The 27963-nt window shown below is 33.4% G+C and overlaps 1 protein-coding gene across 10 annotated transcripts in view; it reads left to right on the top strand.

Annotated features, from left to right (window-relative positions):
- The window catches only part of LOC145260522 (rab3 GTPase-activating protein non-catalytic subunit-like), a 173746-nt gene that overhangs the window by 108123 nt on the left and 37660 nt on the right, over positions 1-27963 (top strand). For all 10 annotated transcript variants that reach the window (XM_080118664.1, XM_080118666.1, XM_080118667.1 and 7 more), the window contains 7 exons: positions 2275-2512; positions 3631-3786; positions 5631-5737; positions 6339-6405; positions 9093-9163; positions 12666-12701; positions 18654-18728. In XM_080118664.1, the coding sequence (XP_079974790.1) occupies positions 2275-2512; positions 3631-3786; positions 5631-5737; positions 6339-6405; positions 9093-9163; positions 12666-12701; positions 18654-18728 (750 nt within the window). The remainder of the gene's footprint in view (positions 1-2274; positions 2513-3630; positions 3787-5630; positions 5738-6338; positions 6406-9092; positions 9164-12665; positions 12702-18653; positions 18729-27963) is intronic.

Consider the following 27963-nt stretch of genomic DNA (forward strand, 5'->3'; position numbering starts at 1 on the left):
TTTATTTTATCAGTTAAATTAATCAAGTAGTCTTACTTTTATGTGATTTTTGGAATATGACACTTTTGTTCCATCACGGGTATGTACATCCTGCAGAAATTTCTATTTTTGTTTTTTAATATAGGGGGAAATCTTAGCAAGAACCTTAACATGTTTTCCACACATATCCTTTATAAATATTACATATAACATTTTTCTAAATATGTTATAAACTTTCTACGATCGCCATTTCCTTTGCTTGTAACACATTTAAATACATGTTAATACAAATGAAATATGAATTTTTACAACATGAGAAAACAAAATAAAACTGAGTGTTTTCTTTTTTTTACACAAAACGAGAAGAACCGTTTCTTATCATTTTTGCTATAAATGTAAATGATGGGGATGCAATGAGTAATGTACTATCTAAAATTTATTTTCTTAGAAATTTGTGATGGAAGGATTTGCTCAATCATTACATTCGCAACCACTTGACAAAAAAACTGACATGATCCAAAGTACCTGTGTTTGACTAAGTAAAAGTAACTTAAACACTTTGCATAGCACAAATCGAATAATTTTTTTTTTCTATTTATCCTCGAAAATAACCAAAACCTAAACTAACATTAGCATAACTCTAACATAATTTTAACTTAACCCAAAACTAATCCTCACCTAAGACTAAACTAAGCTTTACTTTGCAAAGTCTGTTGACTTCTGTTCATGTTCACCAGAACAAACAAAAGCTAACCCTACCTCTCCATACATATTGACCTCTTCACTCTAAAACTTAAAATATCTTAACAATTATTTTTAATACTTTATTTATTTATTTATTTATATTCCAACCCAGCCACAATTCTTGTCAAAAATGATTTCTTGTTCACATAGCCTGTAAAATGTCAAGTTCATTATCTTTATTCAAATGACCTTTTGGTGCATTCAATAATTATTTGGTTTCTTGCACATCTGTGTTAGGTAAATCTATTGTGGTATTCTTTCAGTTGTTGCTTTACTGTCTTTACTGAAAATTGAATTCAAAACCTCAAGATAAGCTGCACACTTTTAATCTGCCTTGTTCACATGTCCCTGGGACTAGGTTACATTTTGTTGTAATCATATTGAGCCTTGCTTTAAATTTGGGTAGATCTAAATATCTGATTAATCTGGTCTTTTTATAACTTTGCAACAATTGATCATACAACATTTTTATCCCCCATTAGTATCTGAACTTTAACTTCACTAGCCTCATCTAGTGAGAATTGAAAACAGATCTATTATATTAATGTAATGAAGTTGACTTTTTTCCACAGTAAATTCAGTCATTATAGGATTATAAACATAAATGCTATGTATAATTCCAATATGGTCATACTTTCTGCCAATAACTGATGTACGTTTCTGGAAATTATTAGTCAATTTCATTCAATTTCAGAATTTCCTACATTAATTTCAACCTATCTAACTCTCACAAAATAGTCATATTTAGTTGGAGTAATTTTTTACTCACACAAAAATCTACTACCAGGGTCCTCTTTCATTGGATACATTTTACAGCTCGGTCATTGTTTTAATTTTTATGTTGTGATATTATCTTTCATGCATTATAACTTCCTTGTGTAAATACAGATAGCGCTCTTCAGCTTGTGTTCTTATTTTTATGGCTCTTTCATTGGGTTGTTACAAACCTGTTCAGGTATAGCAGAATATAATAAGAATTGAAAACATTTAGTTAATAAAGATCTGTTGTAGTTTGATGTTGCACTATCCTTATCTTATTTTTTTATTTAAAAAAAATTTTTTTTTTTGTTTCATAGTTGTCTATATTAAAAACAAAAATACAGAAAAATATTTATGAAGCATGTACCCATCATGGATTAAAAAGATTATAATCCTAAAATCATGTAAATTGATAAAGTAGCTTATTTCTTAACTAAGAAAATTTAATTTTATGTGGAAGTGAGGACAGAGTGTCTCCCTCTGCCATCTTGTAAAATTCATCATTGGTTACTTCTCCCTTAACAACCTCTCCAAAAATAGAGATCAAAATCAGCCATGTAATGGCTACGATTTACAATTAATCGTAAAAACAAATGATTTTCTATAAAAGAAAACTACTTGATCAATTTATGTGATTTTTGGGATATGATTTTTTTATCCATAACATTATAAAGATATTTCTGTATTTTTATTTTATAAAAGGAATTGTTGAAACCACCATTTGTTTTTTAGTTTTCACTCTTTTGTTCCAATAACCATCCTTAGTATTGTTTTTAATTTGTTATATTCTAGGATCCTGATGCTGATACAAGTACTGCAGATAAGCTTGACAACAGTATATCCGAGTGGGAAGACGTTTGTGTCGACATTGAAAAGTGGAATGGTCTCATTCGTCAACTGGAAGATGTGTTGGCTCTGAATAGCCTCCTAAAACTCAAGATTCCTCAATCAAAGAATGCTGTAATTTCTTCTACTCCCCCGTCTGATCTATTAATGGTGTCTGTTCGACATTTACTTGATGGAGGAAGAGGTAATAACTGGTGAAAGTAATTTTTTGCCAGAACTGATTTTCCGGCATAACTCTGTAATTGCCTTCAAATCATTCATCCGTTCATTTGTTTGCACTTTTCTCAATGACCATACCTTGGATTTTTTAAAAAGTTTTGCACAAACATTAGTTGTGGTAAAATTAAATTTTTCACTCATGGAGGGGGACCCCACATGCTCAGTTTGTTTAACTGAAAATCTCTTTAACCATCATCCTCAAGTTGGCCCTGGATCTTGATTAATGATGGTGTCTCATTCGTTTAAAAAAAAAAAAAAAAAAGTTTTCACCTAACCCTAACCCCCCCCCCCTTCTAAATTAATGTAATAACAAAACACTTAAACGATTTACTTTATTTATTGTTCTTTTGAATACATGTTGAGAATCATACTCTTAGATAATCAGTTTCTTTTCAGTCATCTTCTGCCCATTCTTCCAATTTACTTTCAATCTCCTTGTGAAGACAATTATAGATCCACTGTCGATCGCTGTAACTTTTCAAAGAATAGAAATTTTAGTTCTTGTCCAGAATTCCCCCTAAAACGAAAAAAAGAAGAATCTGTATGATGCACATACTTGTGACGAAACAAAAATATTCCAAAAGTCATATAAATTTATCACACAAAAAAAATCAAGCAAAATTTTATGAGTATCCCAGGAGTGACTGTCATGGCCACCATTTTGAAAAAAAAAATCTCAGAAAACAAGCAAGATAACTCAACAATAATTCATATTTACTTGATTTATATTGTAATGGCTACAAATTGCTTAGTAGCGGATTTTTAGTATATGATATTTTTGTTAGGTCAAGATATTTCTGTATTTTTGTTTTTTAATATAGGAGGTTAGTCTGAACATGAATCAAAATTTTCCATTCTTTGACTGAATTTTTTAAACTTGTATGAAAATTTCCAATTGTAAGCTTATTTTTTTTTTTACACTCTCTTATCTAAATATTACTAAAGAATGGTAACTTTTAGGATCGACTACCATATATTTGTTTAGGCCAGATACACATTAAATGGCATTGATGGGCATCAGTAAAATTAAGTCTCTGATTCTTGGTTTGGTTTTATTTTAATATTTTTCATTTTTGTTTCTAGGTTCTATCCCTGAAGTTGTTGCCAAATATGTGAGCAGAGCAAAATTCTCCCACGAGGCACTTAATTACCCACGCGGTAAACTCTCCATCGACGCTGTCGAGATTGGTGAAGAACCAGCTGAACAATTGCACATTAAATTCGAGGAACAATTTTTAGGTCAGATTCTGGTTTGTCTTTTTTTTTTGTGTGACCGAAATATATTTTCAGCACTCCAGTTAGCAGCATAAACCCAGACCCCCACTATATTATTGTACCATCTATAGCCGGAACAGATACTAGCATGAAAGTGTTTTCCAGTTTGAGTTTCATGTTTGACCTAACAGTGATATCAGATGGAATTTTTTTTAAAAATACTTTTGCATTGCATCTTCAGCGATTGGGTGATCTCATCTGTTAAAAAAGAATTGGAGGGTGATAACATACGTGAACATGAACAATCCCTTAATCATAGGCTTGGAGGGGGGTTGGCTTCATTATTTTTAATGCAGCATGCCTTTGGCAAGCATAGCCTAGCAGTAACTATCCCTCTCCAAATTTCAGAGCACATACAGCACCTGGTCTTACCAAATGGCCACCCATTTGGCACTGACCAAGCTCAACGTCACTTAACTTCAGTGATCTAACAGGAATTGATATGTCACCATGATTATGCCGTATATAATGAATTTATGACAGACAACATATATAACATCCGTACAAACATACGTCTATAGATAACATAAATACAAACATGAAATTAATTCAAGAAAATATATAAATGTAATTTCATTATAAATAAGCTAAATGGTGTTTTTCAAAGGGTTAATTGCAATACACATGAAAAAAATTTAAATGGCTTAAAATATCTTAATGATATAAACCACATAAATAAATCTGACTAAAAATAAGGAAGTTATTGTTTTTATGCCTCATATGGTTGGATATTTTTTCTTTTTAAGTCTATTTCTATTTCAGCACATATTTTACATGGCTTAAGTAAATACATTATTTCATTATATATAAGCTAAATGTATTTTGTTAAAAGGTCAATTTACGATATATAAAAAAATGCATGATTTTGTTTCTGCTTAAAAACAGATAAGAGCAACGAATGTTTATGAATTTTGTTGACGTAGCCGTAGTCTTTCCTCTAGTTTGTCGCTAATCTTGTTGCTTAGCTCAGTCAACCAAGCAACATTTTGTACAGGTAGAGTCCATTGTTTGACCTGGAAAGACTTGCAACTATTCCTGGAACTGCTCATCACAATACCGCAGAGCTGCTTCCTAGCTGAATATTAAATGGTCATTTTCAAATCTAACATAAAAAAGTTCTTGTAACTTCACCTTATAACTAAAAGGGGATCTTAAAGTTCAACACAGATATCTCACATGATGTAAACATAAGTTTTTTTTTCTACATTTTGATATAAACAGTTTGTCTATATTATAATGGCATCACAAACTTTATGCAGAGAAATTTTAATAACGTTATTATTCAACATGTAATCATGTGATTATTAAATTTGTAAGGTGAAAGCGCAGATTACTTACAAAACACCCTCCTCTAACATGTTCAGAATGGCTTTCAAAATAATAACATTATTTTAGCACGGTAACAAAAATTACATAAGTACCCAACATTTACATTTTTTCCGACCGACACTGCACACACAAAAATTCAAGGTTGGTTCATGGTATTTGCACCTCCTACTACCACCACAAAATGGGGTGTCTATTCCAAAAACTGTTCTTAACAGGGGTAGGTTGACGGTGTCCATTCCGAAAGCCATTCTTACCATGAAAATGTTGGGAGTATCTATTCCAAAAGCCGTTCTTAACATGAGGAGGTTGGGGGTTGGGCAATACCAACAACAGCTGTACTTAAACTTTTTACGAAGGGGAGGGGCGTACTTACACCAGGCACCGCCGGTTAATAGGTCCTGCTAGCATTTTATAATTATCAGTTTCCTTGAGAAAAAATTGAATTAAAATAGTATAACTATCTTCTGTTATCATTACAGGTCAATTGGATGTACTACAGGGCAAGTTTCCCCATAGCCTAGACAATGATGTCTTATTGGCAAACTGCTGCTGGGAATACATTGTCCTTTGGAATAATGATCTAGAGGTTTGTAATTTTATTAATTTTTACAAAATTTTTATGTTTTAACCAATCTCGATTTTTGCTCATTGGCAATTTAACATAATTGCTTATTGGATTTTCATTAGCAGTTTTCTGTAATTGCTCTTCGTTGCCAACTTGATGTAGCTAATATTCAGTATATTGTAATATAAAAAAGTATTTAAAAATGGCAGGTCTTCATGATGACAGCAATGACGGGTACAGTCAAACAGATTTATACATGAATAAATAAAAACAAATCCAACAAATATGAGACATTTAGCAAGAGTCCTCAATTACTGTGATTTGTGCAAAGTTCAAATAGAAAGAGCATTTGAAATGCCCGGCTTCCTCAATGATCATGATGGCGACGATGATAGCACAGTCAAATAGATTTAAACAAATAAATAAAAACAAAGCCAAAAAATACATAGATAGCAAAAACCTGCAAAAGATTTTGACTGGTACTTTTTTTGTTCGTTTTTTTTTTTAATAAATTTTAGTGGCTGTTGTTGTAATAACTTTATGTAATAACTACTATTGAAATCTTTATGAAAATGTTACCAGCTATGTATCTATTTATAAAAAATATTTTCTTTTATTTTAGCAATACCAGTATTTGCAGAGTTCTTTAGATTATCTTAATGCCATACAGAATGCGGTGCTACGTCAAGGTTAGTGTTAACATTATTTTTTTTTAATTCTAATTTTTTTATGACTGTACTATTACCTCTATTACTTTTTTAAACTATTTATATTTTTTTTGGTTTCAGATGTTAATCAGAAAAATATATTTATCATTGTCAGTTTGTCTTTTTGTTTTCTTAAAAATTAGTTCGTTTTTCTTTCTCAAAAAATGCAACAAATGTTTGGATTCTTGGTTGTTTACATCATTCAAATGATTCTAGGGATCACAGGAAAACTCGTTTGCAAACAAAAGTAGTTAAACATGTTCTGTAAATGGACGCAAAATTTAATTATTTGCAAATATTTAAACATTCCATCATTAGAATGCATCATTGTTCAATGTTTCTGAATTTCTTTCTCTCTTCCACTCCTTTTCTCTTGTTTTTAAATTTTTCTTGTTTCTTCCCGTCTGCCTCGTTCCTTTCTCTTCCTGTTCTTTTCTTGTCTCCCTTATTTCTTTCTCTTCTCTCATTCCTTTCCTGTTTATTTCTCTTTTTCCTCTGTCTCATCTCTTTTTCCTCTGTCTCATCTCTTTTTCCTCTGTCTCATCTCTTTTTCCTCTGTCTCATCTCTTTTTCCTCTGTCTCATCTCTTTTTCCTCTGTCTCATCTCTTATTCCTCTGTCTCATCTCTTTTTCCTCTGTCTCTTCCCCTTTTCCCTCTGTCTCGTCTCTTCCCCTTTTCCCTCTGTCTCGTCTCTTCCCCTTTTCCCTCTGTCTCGTCTCTTCCCCTTTTCCCTCTGTCTCGTCTCTTCCCCTTTTCCCTCTGTCTCGTCTCTTCCCCTTTTCCCTCTGTCTCGTCTCTTCCCCTTTTCCCTCTGTCTCGTCTCTTCCCCTTTTCCCTCTGTCTCGTCTCTTCCCCTTTTCCCTCTGTCTCGTCTCTTCCCCTTTTCCCTCTGTCTCGTCTCTTCCCCTTTTCCCTCTGTCTCGTCTCTTCCCCTTTTCCCTCTGTCTCGTCTCTTCCCCTTTTCCCTCTGTCTCGTCTCTTCTCCTCCCTTTCTCTGTCATCTCTTCCCCTTTTCCCTCTGTCTTGTATTTCTCCGCCCTCTCTCTGTCGTCTCTTCTCCGCCCTCTCTCTGTCGTCTCTTCTCCTCCTCCTCCCTTTCCCTGTCGTCTCTTCTCCTCCTCCTCCTGCTCTCTCTGTCGTCTCTTCTCCTCCCTTTCCCTGTCGTCTCTTCTCCTCCTCCTCCCGCTCTCTCTGTCGTCTCTTCTCCTCCTCCTCCCTTTCCCTGTCGTCTCTTCTCCTCCTCCTCCCGCTCTCTCTGTCGTCTCTTCTCCTCCCTTTCCCTGTCGTCTCTTCTCCTCCTCCTCCCGCTCTCTCTGTCGTCTCTTCTCCTCCTCCTCCCTTTCCCTGTCGTCTCTTCTCCTCCTCCTCCCGCTCTCTCTGTCGTCTCTTCCCCTTCTCCGCCCGCTCTCTCTGTCGTCTCTTCCCCTTCTCCGCCCGCTCTCTCTGTCGTCTCTTCCCCTTCTCCGCCCACTCTCTCTGTCGTCTCTTCCCCTTCTCCGCCCACTCTCTCTGTCGTCTCTTCCCCTTCTCCGCCCGCTCTCTCTGTCGTCTCTTCCCCTTCTCCGCCCGCTCTCTCTGTCGTCTCTTCCCCTTCTCCGCCCGCTCTCTCTGTCGTCTCTTCCCCTTCTCCGCCCGCTCTCTCTGTCGTCTCTTCCCCTTCTCCGCCCGCTCTCTCTGTCGTCTCTTCCCCTTCTCCGCCCGCTCTCTCTGTCGTCTCTTCCCCTTCTCCGCCCGCTCTCTCTGTCGTCTCTTCCCCTTCTCCGCCCGCTCTCTCTGTCGTCTCTTCCCCTTCTCCGCCCGCTCTCTCTGTCGTCTCTTCCCCTTCTCCGCCCGCTCTCTCTGTCGTCTCTTCCCCTTCTCCGCCCGCTCTCTCTGTCGTCTCTTCCCCTTCTCCGCCCGCTCTCTCTGTCGTCTCTTCCCCTTCTCCGCCCGCTCTCTCTGTCGTCTCTTCCCCTTCTCCGCCCACTCTCTCTGTCGTCTCTTCCCCTTCTCCGCCCACTCTCTCTGTCGTCTCTTCCCCTTCTCCGCCCACTCTCCTTCTTCTTCCTATCTTTTCTCTCTTTCTTTTCTCTCCTCTTTACCAATTAATATTATAGTAATATTTGTCTTATATTCTTTGGCAATATAGAAAGAAGGCTTTAAATAAGCTGTTATATAGAGAAAGAGAGAAGCTGACAGAAAGAATGGTTTTAGCTGAAACTTATATTCAAGAAGTGTTAATCCCCCTCGCCAATCTTTCACGAAAAACACCCGTCTAGCTGAATCCACCGTCAAAAATTTCCCCCGCTCTCTATCTGTGCCTAAATCAAAATGTGGATTCCATGAACAAAGCTTCTTTCTAAGAACTGCATGCCTGTGGAACTCTGTTCTGTCTGCCTACTTCCCACCGTACTACAACTTGGATTTCTTCAAGTCCAGCATTAACAAATTCCTAATGAACCGCCCTCTTAAGTAAACACTTCATTAAATCTCCACACTAACATACTGTACTTGCAATAACCCTTATCCCTGAGTGGCTTCTGGGCCTTGATAAGTGGTGACCACCGTGTAAAAAAAAATTTTTTTTAATCCTAAAAGGATCAAATATGCTGTACTAGTTTTGTTTTCTTTTTTTTTTTTGTATGTGAATATAATAAGTCTTTAATGTTTTATTTTTTTATTATTTTAGGTCTTGGAAGTATGTTATGGCAGATGTTTATTGTGAAACGCTTATCAACGGCTGCTTATCTCTTGGAAAAGGTAATCTATATCAGAACATGCTAAGGCATTTCATTTTCGTACATAGGTTATTATATTTTACACTCGTATAAAAATTATATATATATATATATATATTACATAAACATATAAACAACTAAAGATAAAATTATGAACTTGCACATATATGCATATATAAAAAAGAAACGCAAGTATCCATATATACCGCAATACTGATATATTCCTGTGATAAAACACACACATTGACCCAAACATTCATCAACATGTACCCATACAAGAATAAGTTTCTCAACTTTTATAGTAGACCTAGCAACTATTTCCGCAAAAGAAAAATTCCTGTCTACAAAATGACACCACAGCAAAAGAAATAGTGAGGCCAGACATTAAATTAAAATGGCCACGCTACTTGCCTGTATCTCATGAATGTTTTCCACTAATAATCAGTTTAATTACCATTTGTAAATTGCTACAGTTTCTCTGATCCCATTCACTCTCCCAAATATGACATGTTTAGAGGTGGTAGCAGGGCAACTTACTCACTAATTATTTTCTACTTCCTCTACCCTAGTCATCACTGGAGCTAATATTTTATAGTCATGCTTATCATGCTTCACCGTAATTATTTTGTTTTGACAGTACATGACTCTACAAGAGCAGTCCAGTATCTCAATAACTAATCAACGATCCCTGTTAGTTTCACCTCTTCTTAAAACAACACTTTCATTGGCGGAACATACACAACATTCTAGGTTTCACATTCACCAAACATTACAGTAAGCTAATTCAATACTTTCAACAGCCTTTATAAAAAATAAACAAACCACAGATGTCGCTTCATAACATGAAAGTATCTTTTTACTGATAACTTTAAAATTCTTAGCACAACTCAATTTTTGATCATTGTTTTCGAAAATTGTTTTCAATAATAATTATTTATATCTTAGCATTTCTGTAACTAGCACATTGTAACATCATTTACCTCACTTCGGAAGGTTTTTGCTTTGGATTTACTTCTTTCGAAATAAGCCTACCTTTGAAACTCTTAGGGAAAGTAAACTTTCAGTAATTGTCTTCGAAAACTGTTGTCATTAATAATTACTTTTGTACATTATTGTTTTCTGTAATGAACACATTGTAACATTTTACTCAGTCTAGAAGGATTTCTCTTCAAATTTGTTTACTTTCATTTTGTTTTGATTTTATCAAATAAAACATTCTTATTTGGCTTTTTTCTAATTTTTATTTAATTTTTTGTTCATGTTTCATTTTTTAACTTTGTTTTTGCCATCAGTGCAGTTGCTTAGCACTTTGCAAAGGATACTGCAGTCAATATTCTGCCAAATATTGACTGTACTAAAATAATAATGAGTTTTTATTTTATTTTAACTATTACAGACTTTCAAATAACATTTTTATACACGAACACTACCATATAAAGTAACAATTTAAATTGACTATCACTGCTAACAAATATGCATAAGTACAACATGATCTTTTGTTTGCTCAGTCTTTGAACAAAAATCCACTTTGGTCATGTCTGCCTTTGAGCGATGGTTATGGCCAGTGAATGACAGTTGTTAAGGCAGCGAGTGCCTTCTAGTGACCACCAAATCACAGTAGTTACTGCTTAAAAACAGCACCATTTGCCAGTGCCTATGAAGTGACAATAGCCAAGAGCAATAACCTACATGTATGAAGGTGCCAACCGCTTGATGACAGTGTCAGATATTTGAAGACAGGCGATTTGCCAACCAGCTATTGCCAGTGTTTACCCTTTGCTGAAAGTGACAGTAACCACTTGAAAATAACTGTCAGTCACCGTCAAAACTGTGCCCGCCACTGGATGACAGTAACATACAATGGATGACAGTGCACAAATATGGAAGATAGGTTATTTCATTTCAGAGCAATCCAATGAAACTCAATACTGGTCATGATTGATAGTGACCAACAATGACCAAATGCAAGTAACCACCTAAAAATTGCCAGTGATTGCCAGTGACTGCTATTGAAAACAAACAATTTCATTTTGGAGCAATCCAATTGAGGCCAGTACCAGTCATGGCCAACAGTGAATGCCAGGAACTGACAATGACAGTTGGAAAGGCAGCCAGTGTCCATTAGTAAGCAGCACAAGTAAATGCAAGTAAGTTTCAAAACAGCACTAACCATTAATGCCTGCCACAGGCATCCAGTAACCATTAGTGCCTGCCAGTGGCCTACAATGCCTGAAAGTTAAAACTAGACAGTTTCAATTTGGAGTAATCCAATGGAGGCTGACATTAATCATGGCTGCCAGTGACTAAGGCAGCCAGTACCCATCATCAGTAACACCCAATGATGACATTGACAGCTAGTGACTTCTGCTAGCTGCCACTGCCAAATAACGCCCGACAGTAGAAGTCGGATGATTTAATTTTGGCCAGTCACCAGTGCCTACTATTTTCCAGAGCTGACAACCTTAGTTATGTATGGAGGACACATAACACAACATGATTTTATTTGTACATATTTTCGATTCCTACTCGTTTTTTTTTCTTTTTCCCAAAACAAACCCCTCGATACAGCTTTGAAAAAGCGAAGGCAAAACCGGTCAGCTGACTCTCCCATTTTTTTTCTTTTTGTTGATTTTATTTTAAACGTTTTTAATCATGAATTTAAGTCTTCCCTTCATGATTGCGATATATGAAATGTTTTTCTAAAAATTAAAATAGTTAATAAATATTGATCTTTGCATATATATATATATATCTTTATTTATATATATATATATATATATATATATATATATATATATATATATATATATATATATATATATATATATATATATATATATATATATATATATAATATATATATATAATATATATATATATATATATATATATATATATATATATATATATATATATATATATATATATATATATATATATATATATATATATATATATATATATATATATATATATATATATATATATATATATATATATATATATATATATATATATATATATATATATATATATATATATATATATATATATATATATATATATATATATATATATATATATATATATATATATATATATATATATATATATATATATATATATATATATATATATATATATATATATATATATATATATATATATATATATATATATATATATATATATATATATATATATATATATATATATATATATATATATATATATATATATATATATATATATATATATATATATATATATATATATATATATATATATATATATATATATATATATATATATATATATATATATATTATATATATATATATATATTATATATATATATATATATATATATATAATATATATATATATATATATATATATAATATATATATATATATATATATATATATATATATACATATATATATATATAATATATATATATATATATATATATATATATATATATATACATATTTAATGTGTATTCATTTTCTCATTTGTAGGTTGGCAAGCCTCCCAAGGAAAGGTTGTGTCGAAAAGTAAGTATCTAACATTTGCAACTCATTAAACGTTTAATGGTGTGGGTGGGTGCCTGTGGTGACTTTTCTTTTTCTTTCGACCACAGTTTTAGAATAGAATACTAGAGAATGTGACTTCTAAGCCGCCATTTAGTGCCATGCTTTAATCTCTTTAGCTGTGGTTGTTTAAAGTTTCTGAACGCACGCGCGTTATAAAACTTTTCTTCATCTAAGGTCTGGTGGTCGTTTTCTGAAAAATAATTTTCATGCATCTCAGTCGCAGGCGTCATGCAAAAGAAAAAATATAATATACAAACACAGGTATGGTATATGTATATATAATATTTATTACACCATAGATGAAATTCCAATAGTAATATGTAATTCCAATATATATAGAGTATGTATAATGGCGGCCAGACCTTAGAAAGGAAAAAGTTTTTTGGCGGCCATGACACCTTAGACTTAAACCTTAGATGGTTTTCTTTTTTCTCAGTCAGAGTCCGTCAGCAATCCCTCGCAGTATATTACCAATGTCTGTAAGGATTTTGTGTGTCTGTGTGTTAGGTGTATGCATGTCTGCAGTTCTCGGTCTCGTAATAGGACGAATTCGTTCAGAGGAATTTTTTTTTTTTTTTTGTCATCGTCAGTTGTTTTCTTTGTCTGTTTCGTCAGTGTCACTAATGATGATCGTTAACTTGTCAGGGCTGTCAAATGGTGCACTCAGCGAGTCTGTCTGCGTCATCATCGCCTCTAAGTCACTATCCGTAAACGGTAATGTCTCGCTGTCTTCGTTAGGTGGTGTCGGACAGTTGATAGGATGTTCGTGTTTACACACTTGGGCAGGTTGTGTTTCGTCTAATTCACAGAGCTTGAAGTCGTCCATTAGGTCTCGTCTCACGGGTTGCATACGTGTTTTTTTTGCGGGGATGTGTTGGTCCTCCTCGAAGGTTTTGGTTGTGTCGTCGACTGTGCGGCTGTGGGCACATAGTTTTCGTGTTCGTATGCATGTATATGTTTACGTCATATAGTCAACCACATGAGTGGATTCAATTTGAGACTTCCCCATCCTTTAGTTCCTCCATAGCACATCTTGTATGATAAAGGAACATACGATTTTCCATGGCCTGGCGTTCGTTAGCTACGTGATACCATGGGTCGTCGTTGCTTGTTGATAGACTGAGTGTTAGTTTCAAGATACATTCACTCTGATGCTTGACGTTAACATTGGTGTCAATCCCTTCCAGGATACATTTAGCTTCCTCTATGTTTTGCGGCGTGAACCACATCTCCTCAGTGAAGATGAGGCTTTTGTCCACGCAGCTGCCGAACGTGAAGTTGTCACTAGCTTGACAACGCATTCTGCCCGCGTTTATTAACCCGTTTCGGATACTCCGTAGGATGTACGATTTCCCGGAATTGGACGGTCCTGTTAAGTGTAATGCATTTTTTTTTTTTGGTCTTATCTTGTGGCAAACCTCGAAAGTTGCTGTGGCGAAGTCGTCCGCATCGATGTGGTGGAACTATAGCCATTCGTTAAATATGTCCAGTGATCGTTGGACGGGCCAGTATTGATGGGTCATGCTACTGAAAAGTTCCTTCTCACGGATTTGTGCATGTATCGGAGTCACTCTGCTCTGAATCTGGACGTCCGCTGCTGCAGCTGCTATGATGTTGGAGAGGTTGGCGGTGTTTTTGTGTATCGACTGCCAAGTTATGCGTGTTGTTGCCTTCGCTGTACGTGTACAATATAGCATTATGTCCTCGAGGTCCATCGAATTGGCTTGTTTCATGATTTTGGTTATGAAGTCATACTTCTGACCTCGGAGACTGTCAGCCTTGTTTGCCAGTTTTGTTTCGTCAATGTCGGGACTCTGTTCACGTAATGTCTTATTTGTTAGTTGACGTAGGAAGGCTAACTGTCAGTCTGTTCTCAGATTTCGTCCAGGTCAGTTTGTAGGTACTGACAGAGCCCGTAAGACGAGTACACTTTAGGGCAAGTCCTCATGTACACTGACTCGCCGCGGTCCTGTAGTGTACGCTTCAAGTTGGAGAAGCTGTATTCACTAGTTGGATGGTCGTTGTGCCAGCTTATGATGTGGAAGTGGTCCACGTCTGAGCAGTTTTTCAGCTTGCTGTGTCCGGCCTTGTGGTACACGACAATATTCAGGCGTTGTTCCAGGACGTTGACTAGGAGTTGGTGCTCTCTGTTGTTTTTGTCGGTTGTTACAGTTTTCTTGAAAGTGTTGAGTTGCGGTCTATCTGGTCCGATACCGAAACCTTTTTGGTCGTTGCCATCTGTATACCCAAGTGTAAGGCGTAACCTTTCTGCCGGCGGTAGTGTCGGAAAGTATGTAGTCGTTGAAGGTTTGCTTAGCTTTATGTTGCGTCTCTGCTGCCATGCTGCTGGTCTCTGTCGGCGTTTCAGGTTTGTGATATAAGAATTTTTTGTCTAAGTTTGCACATTTTTTCTGCGTTTTAGGTTTCGCTGACGCAGCATTCAATGTAAATGTGTCATTTTAATTTTTTGTGACGTTTTATGTTTTTATGCTGACTAAGCCCTTTTTTGTAATGGCACCGCCCCTTTTGATTTTGGGCATGGTCCTTTACTTGTTTACGAACTTACCGTAATTGTATCCGATTGTTCTGCCCATGGACATATCTTTAGCTACGAATGTCCCGTGACCGTGTAACATGGATTTGAAGCTTTGTCCGTGTAGATGTCTGTTTGGTGCACTATGTGCTGCATTTCGTAATGCCAGTCGTTGTCCACTCCAATCATTGCGCAGTCGTGATCGTTCAATGGTAGCTTGGTTGGGTGGTCGAACGATTCGTACCATATCTATAATTCTAGCATGTATGTTAGTTCGAAGATGAAATATAGAATAACTGTTTGTGCTGAAGGTCGCTGTATGTTTGGGACGTTTAGTAGAACCATGTGTGGCGGGTCCTCTGTAGTGTATAAGTTTTTGTTGATCACAGTCCTGTTGGCTACGGTGAAGGAACCACCGGTTTGTATGTATCCCGTTATGGCTCCTGACCGTACTTCCTCTCCAGTCCCTGTCTTTTTTCTTCTGGTGTTGCGTTTGATTTTCGTCTTTACATGTGGTTGAAGTTGAGGTCGCACACTTCCGTCTGGACGAGGTCCTCCTGCATTTCCGTTCACCCTCATTTTCGCGCTGCGCTGTGAGCCAAGTTGTCTTCTCCATGTTGAACTAGCATCCCATAGCATGGTGCTGTAGCGACTGCTATTCCGCAGTCCCACGCTGTGTTTAGCCCGTTCTGTATGGTGCTTTCCATCAGACCTGGTTGTGACATAAGGACACCCTGTATTGTGTAATTACCTTTGCTCATTATGTTTGTTAATGGGTGTCGTAGGAGGCTCGGGTTGTCCCATTTATGTGCGAATGAATCTCCCTGTCTGATTTTGTGGTGTGACATGTCCCTCCAGTCGTTTAGTAGGTACATGTCTACGTCACAGGAGTTGTTTCCATCTGCTATTTTTTTGCTTACAGGTAATTTGTTTAGCATATGGATCGATATTCCGTAATTGTATATGTAATGTGGTAGTTCAGCCATGGTTCCTACGGCTGGTTGAATGTCTCTGAAAGTATTGTTAGGTACGTCTGTTAAACCTTCCAGGTTGCCGTAACCTATGTATTGGCCTTTGTCTATGTATGTATTATGGTTGCGTCTGACCATGTGATCATTAATGTGGCATAATCATATCAACATGTTTATGCAATTGTTTCCAAGAGGACACACACTTTTATTATTACAGCTGTTACAGCTATATAGGTGATGTCGGATTAAAAGTAAACTGCTTGGATAACCATTATTTACTCTACAGCTCATTTGGGAACATGTAAATCCGTTGTTTTCATATTTGTGGGGGAGGGTATTTATCATTCCTAAATTATTATGAAATATAATAAAAATCTTGAAATGAATACATTTACTGTATCAAGCTTTTTGTTGGAAGCAGATTTCCATGCAAGTCTATTTGAATTAAAGATAATTTGTTTAATATCATCAATATCTCTTATGTATATTCACATGCACAATCTTTTGAAAACATCCACGAACTTACAGGCTTATAAATCTGCCTTTAAAGCGCATTTGCTGATTGCAACTACTTATTCTAGACAAATACTCTGAGTGGTTCTCTGTGTTGCATAGTGCTTCGTTAAACTTTTACCTCAATATACTTGAGCTGGTTGCTATTAACAACACTTGAATTAGTTTAAAGAAACTTGAAGTATGAGTTGGAGATATTTCACAATTTTAATCCATCGAACTGTTGAGAAATTTATCTATTTTGTTTTCCACTTCATCTCTTACTTTATACTCATAAAATATTTTTGGTGCTTCTCTATTATACAAACAAAAAATATTGAATTTCAAGTAAAACAAATTGTACCTATGTAATTGTCATGTCGCAAATAGTAACATACCCAAAAATTACAGAAAATGATATGGTAGAAAAATAACTATTAATGAAAAACTGTTTTTGATAAAGTATAGTTATAGGAATAAATTTTGTCCAACATTTTGAATTCTGTTTGTCACATGACATAAGCAATAGAATTTAATTATCTCCCCTGTCAACCTATCTTTTTGTAGTAAGTGTAATATAGTGATTTCACTTCCTTTCACAAATTTCTTTTTTTGTTAACTATTTTTCTACCTTACCGTTTTTCATTTTTGGATATGTTACTATTTGAGACCTTATAATTAAATAGGTATCATTTGTTTCACTTGAACTTCAATTTTTTTTTTTTCATTTGTATAATATAGAAGTGGCATTCTTTTTTTTCTCCATTCAATATTGCCTTAACTTTTAATTGCTAGCATTCTCTGACATTTTCTTTTGAAGAGGGTCTTTAGGAGTAATTTATATTTTGTGTTTATTTTTTTTCCCTCTGAAATTAATCCATCCTTTGTATTAAAAATCGTTTTATATATAAGAACAAAGAATTAATAAAACATGTTAAAACAATTTAAGAAGAGTTAAAAACATAATTTTCAAAAATGTTTTTCACTCTTCTTAAAGTATTTTAACATGTTTTATTAATTCTTTGTTCTTATAAGCTCTATTTTCTATTTGGTTTTATTGAGCTTTTACATCTGGTTAGGATTACTTTATAAATATTAAGTCTTTAATATTTATAATATTTTTATCAACTAAGCTCCAGCCTCTGTCGCAATGTTGCATCACTGTGCCTGTTTTACAAATATTTTAATGCAACGTGTTCTGATGAACTCGTTTCACTGGTACCCCCTCGACGTACAAACCTGCCTTAGCAATAAGATCTCACCCCTTCACTGTTATTGTCCTTAAATGCCAAAGAACTTTCTATTCTAATAGTTTCTGCCCTCGAACAGCTAGACTTTGGAATTCCCTTCCTGCTGCCTGCTCCCTGGCTATACTGATATGCAGAAGTTAAAATGTAACATAAACAAATATCTTGTTAATCTTTCCTAGACATGGCCTCAAATAGTAGCCCCTTATGTCCAAGTGGCAATATGCTTTATAAGGGGTGAACATGAGTAAAAAAAAAAAAATAATATTTTTTAAGTTTGCTATTTTGGATTATCTTTGTAAACTTAATTGTAATTCTTATTTCATTTTATTTATATATATATATATATATATATATATATATGTCGGGACAATTAATTGAAATCAGAATCTGAATGATTTGTACCTATTTTCTGATGCCAAAAATGATTTTTTTAACTGTATTTGTTTTGTTTATAATTTTTCATTGCTGGTACTAATGATAAAATGGTAGATATTTGATTTCAACTACAAGTAAAACTAAAATTTTATATTTGCAAAAATATATGCACATATTAAATGTCAAATGTATAGAAATCGGGAATTCTGAAGAGAAATAATTGTATCAGAATAGAAAATTATTGGAAACGTCCCATTACTAATATATAATATTTATTGTTTTTGTTTTATAGGAAATTGGTATGAGTGATAAAGTATTGGTTCATTTCATTGGATTAGTAAACTATCTGCTGGGAATTTTAATGAAGGTAAGACTTGTTTTATATTCAAGTATTTATAATTTTAGATTTATCTTCCATTCTGATGAATTCTTCTACTTATCCTCAGCCTCAACTCTTTCTTCCACAATTAATCTTTGTGGCAAATCATGGTCCAAGAAAATGTCTCGACTTTTCCTTAGTAGTAATAGTAGTGTGATACTATTGAATCCAACCTCCCCCGAAAAAATAAAAATGTTAGGAAGTAAAAAAAAAAACAAAAAAAAAAAAAAAAGTAAAAAAAAACAAACAAAACAAACAACTATAACAAAAAGAGGAAATAAGTTTATCAGCAGAACAAAAGTGTAGAAAGTGAGGTTAGTAGAAAGACAATGGGTAGGAAGTTATTCACTAAGAAACACAAAGGAAGCTGAAATAGAATTGTTAATCAAGATGTTGTAGTAACTGGGACGTAGGACCAAACCTACAGATCATTATTACCTATCTAAAAGCACTCCCAGACACATAAAGTACATTTGTGTGAAATATATATATAAAAAAAATCAATCTAGCCATTTCGGAATCTATAGGGAACAAAATCACATACATTTACACACACATACACACGCACACACACACACACACACATACATAAAGTGCTTATATATGTATAGGGCAGATAACCTCTCCCTTTAAAGCATTCAGGGAGTGAAAAAAAACACCACAGAATCACTTATAAAAAAAATAAACAATCTCACATTTAAAAGCGAAAAAAAACGTGCATAGAATTATTGAGATCTCGTGGTCCGGTGTTAAGGCATCAGGCTACGTATCGAGCAGTGTAGAGTTCGTATCTCAATAAGTTTAGCTGTACTGACGAGAAGTGAAACTTCGAAACATGTCATGTATATAGATAACTTAATTTTATGCACATAGAAAATATTTAAATAAATATTTAAATAATAAATTAATTTACAAATGATATGTTCCAAAAATATGGAGGCGACTAGATTATAAATAAAGGGCAGATAACCTCTCCTTTTAAAGCACTCAGGGAGTGAAAAAATCCACTACAGAATCACTTATAAAAAAATAAATAATCTTTTATATATATATATATATATATATATATATAATTAAATGAATTCGCCTTGCTTCGACAGTCGAGTTTTAAATTTCTTCCATTCCTTTTTGTACGCACATTTTATCTTTCTTTTAATAATATTATTGGAATTCATTCCCTTTTCCTTGTATCTATTTGTGAATTATTCCACGGATTTCTGCCTTTTGGATTACTTTGGATCATCTTCCAATTACGCAATTTCTTTGGATTTTACTTGTGCGAATGGAAATTTAACTAACTTTCTTGGATTCTGCATTTTTGGATTTTACCGTCATTGGATATTGTACCCTTCACCAGACCATCCATTCACGTGAAATCACTTTTTTATTCACCCTATTCCCTCTGCTTCACTTTTTGTTATCAAGTAAGATCTATGACAGACTTGTAGTTTCATTAAATACTTTTGCAAGCAAAATCTGATCCCGCATTTTGCTAAATCCTACCTTTTGATGAGAAGAAAAGTATTTCTTCAAAACTCCGCAGATTAAGGACTATCCACTTATTTAGTGTTTCCTTTTTAAAATTAAATGTTTTTAACTCTTTTTCAAAGTGTTCTTTAACATGTTTTATTAACTACTTGTTCTTACATAATCCTCCAATAAGCTAAAAATGATCTAATTTTTTAAAACTCACTATGTCTGCCTGTCTTCATTTTTTTTTTATTTTTCAAATTGCATCTCCTCTGAGATGCAAGGTTGCAGAGCGGGTAAAGCGAGTCAAATGATTGTATATTTATGGACCGTTCTTTTCTGGGATTTTAATCGTTAAAAATAGCTACTAAGAAGTTAAAAAGTCGACTTTTTGTGATCTTGTACATATGTGTAAATATGTTTATACATTAAAGTCGGTTCATTTTTAACTATTTCTTATCTATCTGACGATAGCTCAAATGGTAATGACTAAGGTTGAAATGTTGATGTATATCTGAGGAAGTATAGCTTGAAATATATACACAGATTTATTACTCGTAGTCAAAAATAATTATATATAGAATAAATGACAAAAGTCTGTATTCCAAATTTCAAGATTTCGATCATCTTACTGTTTGTTTCCTTAAGTATGTTGGCATGCACAATTCTTGACAGCACCTGTTTCATAGCACAAAATTATTATAAGCTCTTCTTATTCATATATATATATATATATATATATATATATATATATATATATGAATGAATGAATCGCCCTTATTTTTTATGGGACATATTAATTTATTTTTATTAAATGTTATTTACGTGCATAAAAGTATGTATATATATGTGTGTGTGTGTGTCGGCGACAGTATAGCTTGAAACATACAACTGCTTTACATTGCTCATTCCTAAGTATGTGTTTTTGCCTGTTTTTTCTGCTGTCTTAGATTTTCTTAAACTAATAGTCTTCATATAGATCCATGGATCCTCCCTCAAACGATTTGAGAGATACTTGAGTAGACTGAACTATTTAGTCTCTGTTGGTTTAGTAGCAGGAAAACTCTGTGACACTTGTAATTATAGTTTTTTTTTTTTTTTCTAATATTTCTGAACCCATGGCATAACAGATAAGTACTAAGTACAATCCAGTTCTGATTGATCCAGGTGGTGATACTAAGAATACAATTATTTAAGGCTTCTACTCTGTTTAGACTGATAGAACAAAAGCATGCTACCCCATAAAGTGTTCCGTTTTAAATTATGTGCAGATTTTTGAGTTCAACATTTAACATGATGGTTGATATGCAGACAAAAAAAAAAAAAAAATTAATGTTCATTGAACATTAATTTTTTTTGTTTGTTTTCATATCAACCAATCATGAAAAGAGTAAAAAATAGACTTTGGGATTACTTTATTTTTATTTTGTAACTTGCTCCACTTATTTTAGTTTTTTAAATTTGTGTTCTTGGCTCTGATCTATGTTGATTAGTTTTTGACCTTGAAGTGTGTGTACATTTTTTTTTTCTTTCTTTCTTTTAGCTCCGTACATCAAGTGGCTTCATGCCTTGTCTGGAGCAATTTCCATAAAAAAATTTTTTTTTTTTAAATAGTTTTGTTTGTCTCGTTTCATACTGTTTTACTGTTTATTCCTGATTCTTTTCAATTCTGAAAAAACAAATTTTTCTCCACTAAATTGGTTACCAAATAAAAAAAATTGACTCCAAAGTATGATTTTTGTTTGTTAAGAGGCGATAGGATTTAAATTTGAAAGGGTCATTTATGGAATCAGAAGTTAACCAAATTGTGGTCACCTTTCTAAATCTTTGTGATTTCTATCTTACTGAGACAAGATGGTTTTCTTTATAAAAGTTAGATCTGTGGCACTTGGCACTAATCCAACACTGCTTGTAGAATAGGAGTCTTTATTAATAAATCCTGCAGGACTAACTGCTAACCCCCCTGTTTGTAACTTACATTCTTGTGTATGTGTGTGTGTGCTGCACTGCTATCTTTGTTTCCTTTTTTATTGAAAACTGAGTCAATATTGCAATGAAAATCTATGTTGCATCATAGAAAGCTACATTTATTGTTTTATCTTTCTTGGGTTAGATGTAGAACAGTTGAGGTAGCATAATCAATTGGTAGGTGAAGGCTAAGGAAAACCTGAGAGGAAATGTGTTATGGTCAACCTAAGGAAAGAGTAATTTCCTTGGATGGAATAAGAGTAATTGTCCTTGGTTTGTGAAGAACCGGTAGAGGGGGGGGGGCGATCTACAATGGCACCTTGAGAAAAGTATGCGACTTCAACTCTAGTGACTATCATTGCATATCCAGTGGTTTAAAATGTCATAATTTCCATTGTATTTTATTAAATACATCTGTAAAACGTTCCACTTTGTTGGTGCATCATTTTTACGTAGACAGACATCCATTGTAAATTTTTGCAGAGACACCCATTTTAAAACCTCTAAGAAAGTGATAAGGATGGACCTGAGAAGCTTAAAAGCCACTCAAGGATAAGTGTCAGGTGGCTGATGAGATAATATTGTCAAAAAAAAACATTTAGAAAAACAATGAATTGGTTCGTGAATAGAGATGAACTATGGACCTAAGTGTTTTACGACGTAAACAGATGGGAGGAGATGAATAGACATGGAAACTAAATAGTGTACCACTCTCCAACCTCTCGGGTCACACTATTGCCAATATTTCTGATTTAATTGAACCGAATGAGTAAAAAAAAAATCCAGATCTCAACACAGTGGATTCTATCCTTTGGAATGTATTGTTTCATCAACTTCAGTTACAGAGAAGAATGGTCGTATACAGAAAATGCTTAAAAACGTTGTTGATGAATATTATTCCATTTGAAGTTATCCAAGCGATGACTGGAAGTTGGCTAGAGCAAGCACATCAAACTCTGAGTCTGACGAGGGACATAGGAGTCAGTTTATGTTGTTCATAAGGGTCACACTCTTACAATTATAACTCAAGTATTTTAATAAAAATTATTGCGGAATATATTTTATTTTTGTTTAGAAACCTGCAAAAGTTAGATTGTATTCAAGAATGCAAGTACAAACATGTATGTCGCTTAATAAAAGAATATAATGAAAGTAGCATCAGGTATAAATATTGTTCTTTTAATTCAATATAACAAAAATTTAATTAATGGTTCAGTTTTATCTGTATGCAACAGCAAGAAATTCTATGCACATAAATGAACAATGGTTCAAAATGGACAACTATTGAAACACGTTTCATATTTTGTTCACCTCTTCACAATCATTGGTTTGTCAGACTGAAATTTCTGTGCAATTTTATTAGAGATGACAAGTGATGATCGGTCAACCTAGTTTTGAGATGAATGATTATAAATTCCTCTTTTAATTGCTTATAGCTTCTTCGATAATAGAGATTGCGATAACCCAAAAAAATTTATCTGTGACACTCTAAAGTTTGGATCAGTGGATTCAATGTCAAAAAACAAAAGACTTTCCTAAAGTGAAGATAGATCAGAAATTCTTGATACTTTATCGACACTTCACATAATTCGATATTTTTATCCCCTTTACTTTTTCAAAGTTGCTGCCTGCGTGGGCCATAAATAAGCTTGCAATGAGCCGCATGCAGCATGTTTGACATATCTGAACTATAGCATCATTATGAAGTTTCTCATGGAAGGGACACATTAAATGTTTCATCTAACAGTTGGGCTTTTCTTTTGTTTTAATGTTTTTTTAATTCCATATAAGATACTGGATATTACTGTCAATATTGTAGAAAAAAAATGATTTTTACATTACTCTGTTTAGTATAAGATAACTTTGATATCAGGAATATGGTAATGTGTAAACACAACGGCCTAGAAATAAAATGGCTGCTGAGTTTCAGTTTTATGTAAAAATTGAACCTGAAAGAAACTAAAACAAAATAAAAAGTGGAAGTGAAACTTTAATTTTAACACTTCACAAAAACAATAAACGATGACTCTTAGCATGCATCCAACAAGTTTTGTAAATGATGTTATGACAATGATTTCATGCGGACTGAAGAAATAATATTCCAACCTATTATGAAGCTGGCTGATAATTTCGAAATGATTCAATGGATTGCTAAGCATCTGTTAATAGCCAATTCTTGTAGGTGGTAAATTTGTAATTTACTATGTGCATTGAACCATTATTCGTAGTCAATTGATGGTTAGAGATGGAAATGTTCAAAAGATGTTTTTTGTCGTTCAATATGAAAAGAAAATACTTTATTTTTTTAGCAAAGTAAACTTTCTTTATGAACAGTTTATTTATAATTTCTATATGGAGCAAGGAATTCTTCCAGTTTTTACATAAAACTCGAACTTAGTGGCCATTTTATTTCTAGGCTATTGTATCTATACATTACCCAGGAATGGCTATTTTTCAAAAATGTTCACATTCAATGCTGGTCAATGTTAAATTATTTAGTCTCTTTTGTATATTGCTTCTCTGTTTATTCTTGATTCTCTTCAACTTGGCAAAAAAGACAGAGGAAAGAGAGGTCAAAGAATTGATTCTGTAACCAGAGGACAAATATGCAAAAAAAAAAACAACTTTAAACAATAAATATTGAATCGTATAAAATCAATGTTATTTAAAAAAAAAAAAAAAAAAAATTTTGTGCTTTACTATTGGTCACAATTGAAATTCTCATTTCAAGTAAAAACACTTTGATGTCCTTATGTGTCATAAGTATCCTTGCCAAAAATTAAGAAAAATCATTGAGCGGAAATCTGTCTAGAAATTGTTTAAAATAAATAAACCTCGATCTTATTGTATTTTTTTTGATCTGCCATTGATAAGAGCAGACAAAAAAAAAAACAGGAATATCCATCAAATTATATAACCAAATAAAAATTGAAAGATTTAAAATTTTAAACAAATAAATATTAAAAACTTAAAGATAGCAAAATGAATGAAATTTATGTAAATAAAACAATGTCATTAACATTCATTTACAAAAATTGTCAAAATGGAAGACTGCAGTTACCTCCCTTGTTTTCAGAGTAATCAATATTACGTAATATAATAAATTTAATTTTTACTTGTAAATGACCTAAATCATTTTTCCTAATATTTTATTTTAGCATAACATGCTAGTACATCAAAGTGTTTTTAATATTGATCAAATTATCTAGTTTTATTGTATTTGTTAATGTTGAAGTGCTACTTAAAATCTAGAGGAGATAACTGTAATCTATAATTTTGACAAAATAATTGTAATCCACCATTTCAAAATAGAAAATGACAGACCACTTATGGTTTTTTTTTTTTTTTAAATAGTTTTTTTTATAATATTGACTAATTTTTACATGATGCATTACATATATAATAGTGTTTTTACCTAAAACACATTTTTTGAAATCCCGTTATACTATAAAAGTTCCACCAATGCTTTTGATAACGATATTGTTAATTTCTATTATGGTTTTGTACATAATTCCTATTGAATTTTAAAAATAGAATCGAAACAGTTGATTGATACAGGTTTTAATTTGAAATTGGGAAAAAACTAAAGTTTCTTTATAAATTGTAATGTTAAACTGCAGAGCCCTTGATTAATTCTTTTCATTTTTTTAAAAGATATGTCCTCACATCTCTGAACAGGTTTGTCCATCTGTGGATCAGTCATTCTTTACATGGAATCAACATTTTCATCCCAAAAAGCAGAGATTGTATGAAGACATTTTACGAACACCTGTTCTTGTTTAGCATCTTCTCAACAAATAATTTTAATCATCCTGAATTTGTAAATTGATAGAACTTTTTTTTATAAATTGACAAAACATTTTTTATAGACATTTTTTATATTGACAGAACATTTTTCTTTTTGTATATTGACATATTTTTGTGTGTATTAATATTTTTTTTATATTGACAGAACTTGACGAAACATTTTTGTAGATATTTTTTGTATATGACATTTTTTTTCATAAATCTATAGTACATTCTGCATAGTATATTGGAAGATATGAGCCAGAAACACAAAAAAAAAAAAAAAACATGCTATGAAATTAGCCCAAAAGAGTTGCCAAAAATACACCAAGAACTCCCATTGCAAAACATTGGAAGAATGGACCCACAAACAGTGTGCCAAGTATTTTCTTGATAGATTAGGGAGGTTCTGTAGATTGACTAAAAAGAGGATCACTCCACTATGATCAAGAGAGAATTATAATGGCTGCCAAAGATCAATGACCAATGCTTTTAAAAAATGAGTAATCTCAGAAGTAGACAGTGTGAACCACCTGCCATTTAGATGTCAGGTTCTGATGGGGAACGCCTACTATACAATGCGATACAATTGAGTGTGCAAATATCTCTACTCACAATCTGGAAAAAGTTGAATATTGAATGTAGTACCAAGTTCTGGGAATATATAGTAAAAATAACAGTTGCAAATAAATTGTACACCATATACTATTACGATGCAATTCCTACAATTAAGTAGTTAAAAAAAACAGAGCTATGAGAGACATTCTAAAAGTAATGTCTCTTATTTTTTTATTTTGTCTGAATGGATCAGAAGGGATTGCAAATTGAATTGTTATGACTGAACTTATGCATTCATGGCCTAAAAGTTTCATCTTTCTGTTTCAGATATTGACAGTTTGAGACTTAAAGAAAGCATTATGGATTTGCATCAGAAGCAGAGATGCATCATTGAATTTCTCCATGCAAAAAAAAAAAAAAAAAAATGAATTGATCAACATTCTTCGGTGCCTGTTGAATGTTTATGAAGCCAATGCAGTTGATGTTAGCACAGTTAGATGGGTTTGTAGATTTCAGAATGGCAGCAGTGACAAAGTGCACTGTGGACTTTTACAACCAAGGCACCAAGGCTTTCGTTTATCGCTGGCAAAAGTGCATTGAGAATGGTGGCGACTATGTAGAACAATAAATTGAGGAACACAGAAAGTCACTTGTTGTAATGATATCATTCCCGTCTTTGTAGCTTTTCAGTATTTTAGTTTTTGAGTTAAAATATAGGAGGACTTACTTTTGAAACGACCTTCTGGCACAGTGATATTGGACAAGAATGAGAAAGAAGCAATTCTAGAAGTTAATGTCTCCAATGATGCTGGATTAAACAGAGCTGAGAGAGAAAAGATGCTGAAATATCAAGGTCTTATGTATGACATGAGAAGATCTCCATCATTTCAGTAATAATAGGAGCAACTGGTCTCGTGAAAAAAAATTTCAAAAACTACCTAGCAAATATACCTGGTGAACCAAGTTGACATTGAGTACCATTTTTTAATCTTTGGTATGGCTCATAAATGAATGTTCTAGCCATTATGTCAAATATAGTACAGACATCAACATTGATGTAGCAATACATTTCATTGGAGCTAAATTTAAGAAAAAGGAAAGTTTTCTTTTAGTTCATCCCAGATTGAAGCATAACGGGTCACTATAATTACTGAGGGAGAGTGGGGGGGGTAATAGTGAGATGTGTATGTTACATCATGTTAGTATGATTGGGGAAACCAGGGGCTGGAGATGAATTCCAAATGAAAGCAATCCAAGGAAAGACACTGTTAGACTAGAAAATCTTCTGGAATCTCTGAATGAACAGTGAAAGGGTGTGATTTTGCTGTTAGTTGGATGTATCACATTATTACATTTAAGAGGTACAAGTTCATTGGAGTATTTGTGTAGAAATACTTGATATGATATTTTATTTTTATTAGTAGTATTGATACAGCTTTTG

Source organism: Euprymna scolopes, chromosome 36 (genome assembly GCF_053919585.1).
Source record: "Euprymna scolopes isolate OS-2025 chromosome 36, ASM5391958v1, whole genome shotgun sequence".
In the NCBI taxonomy this organism is placed as follows: Eukaryota; Metazoa; Mollusca; class Cephalopoda; order Sepiida; family Sepiolidae; genus Euprymna; species Euprymna scolopes.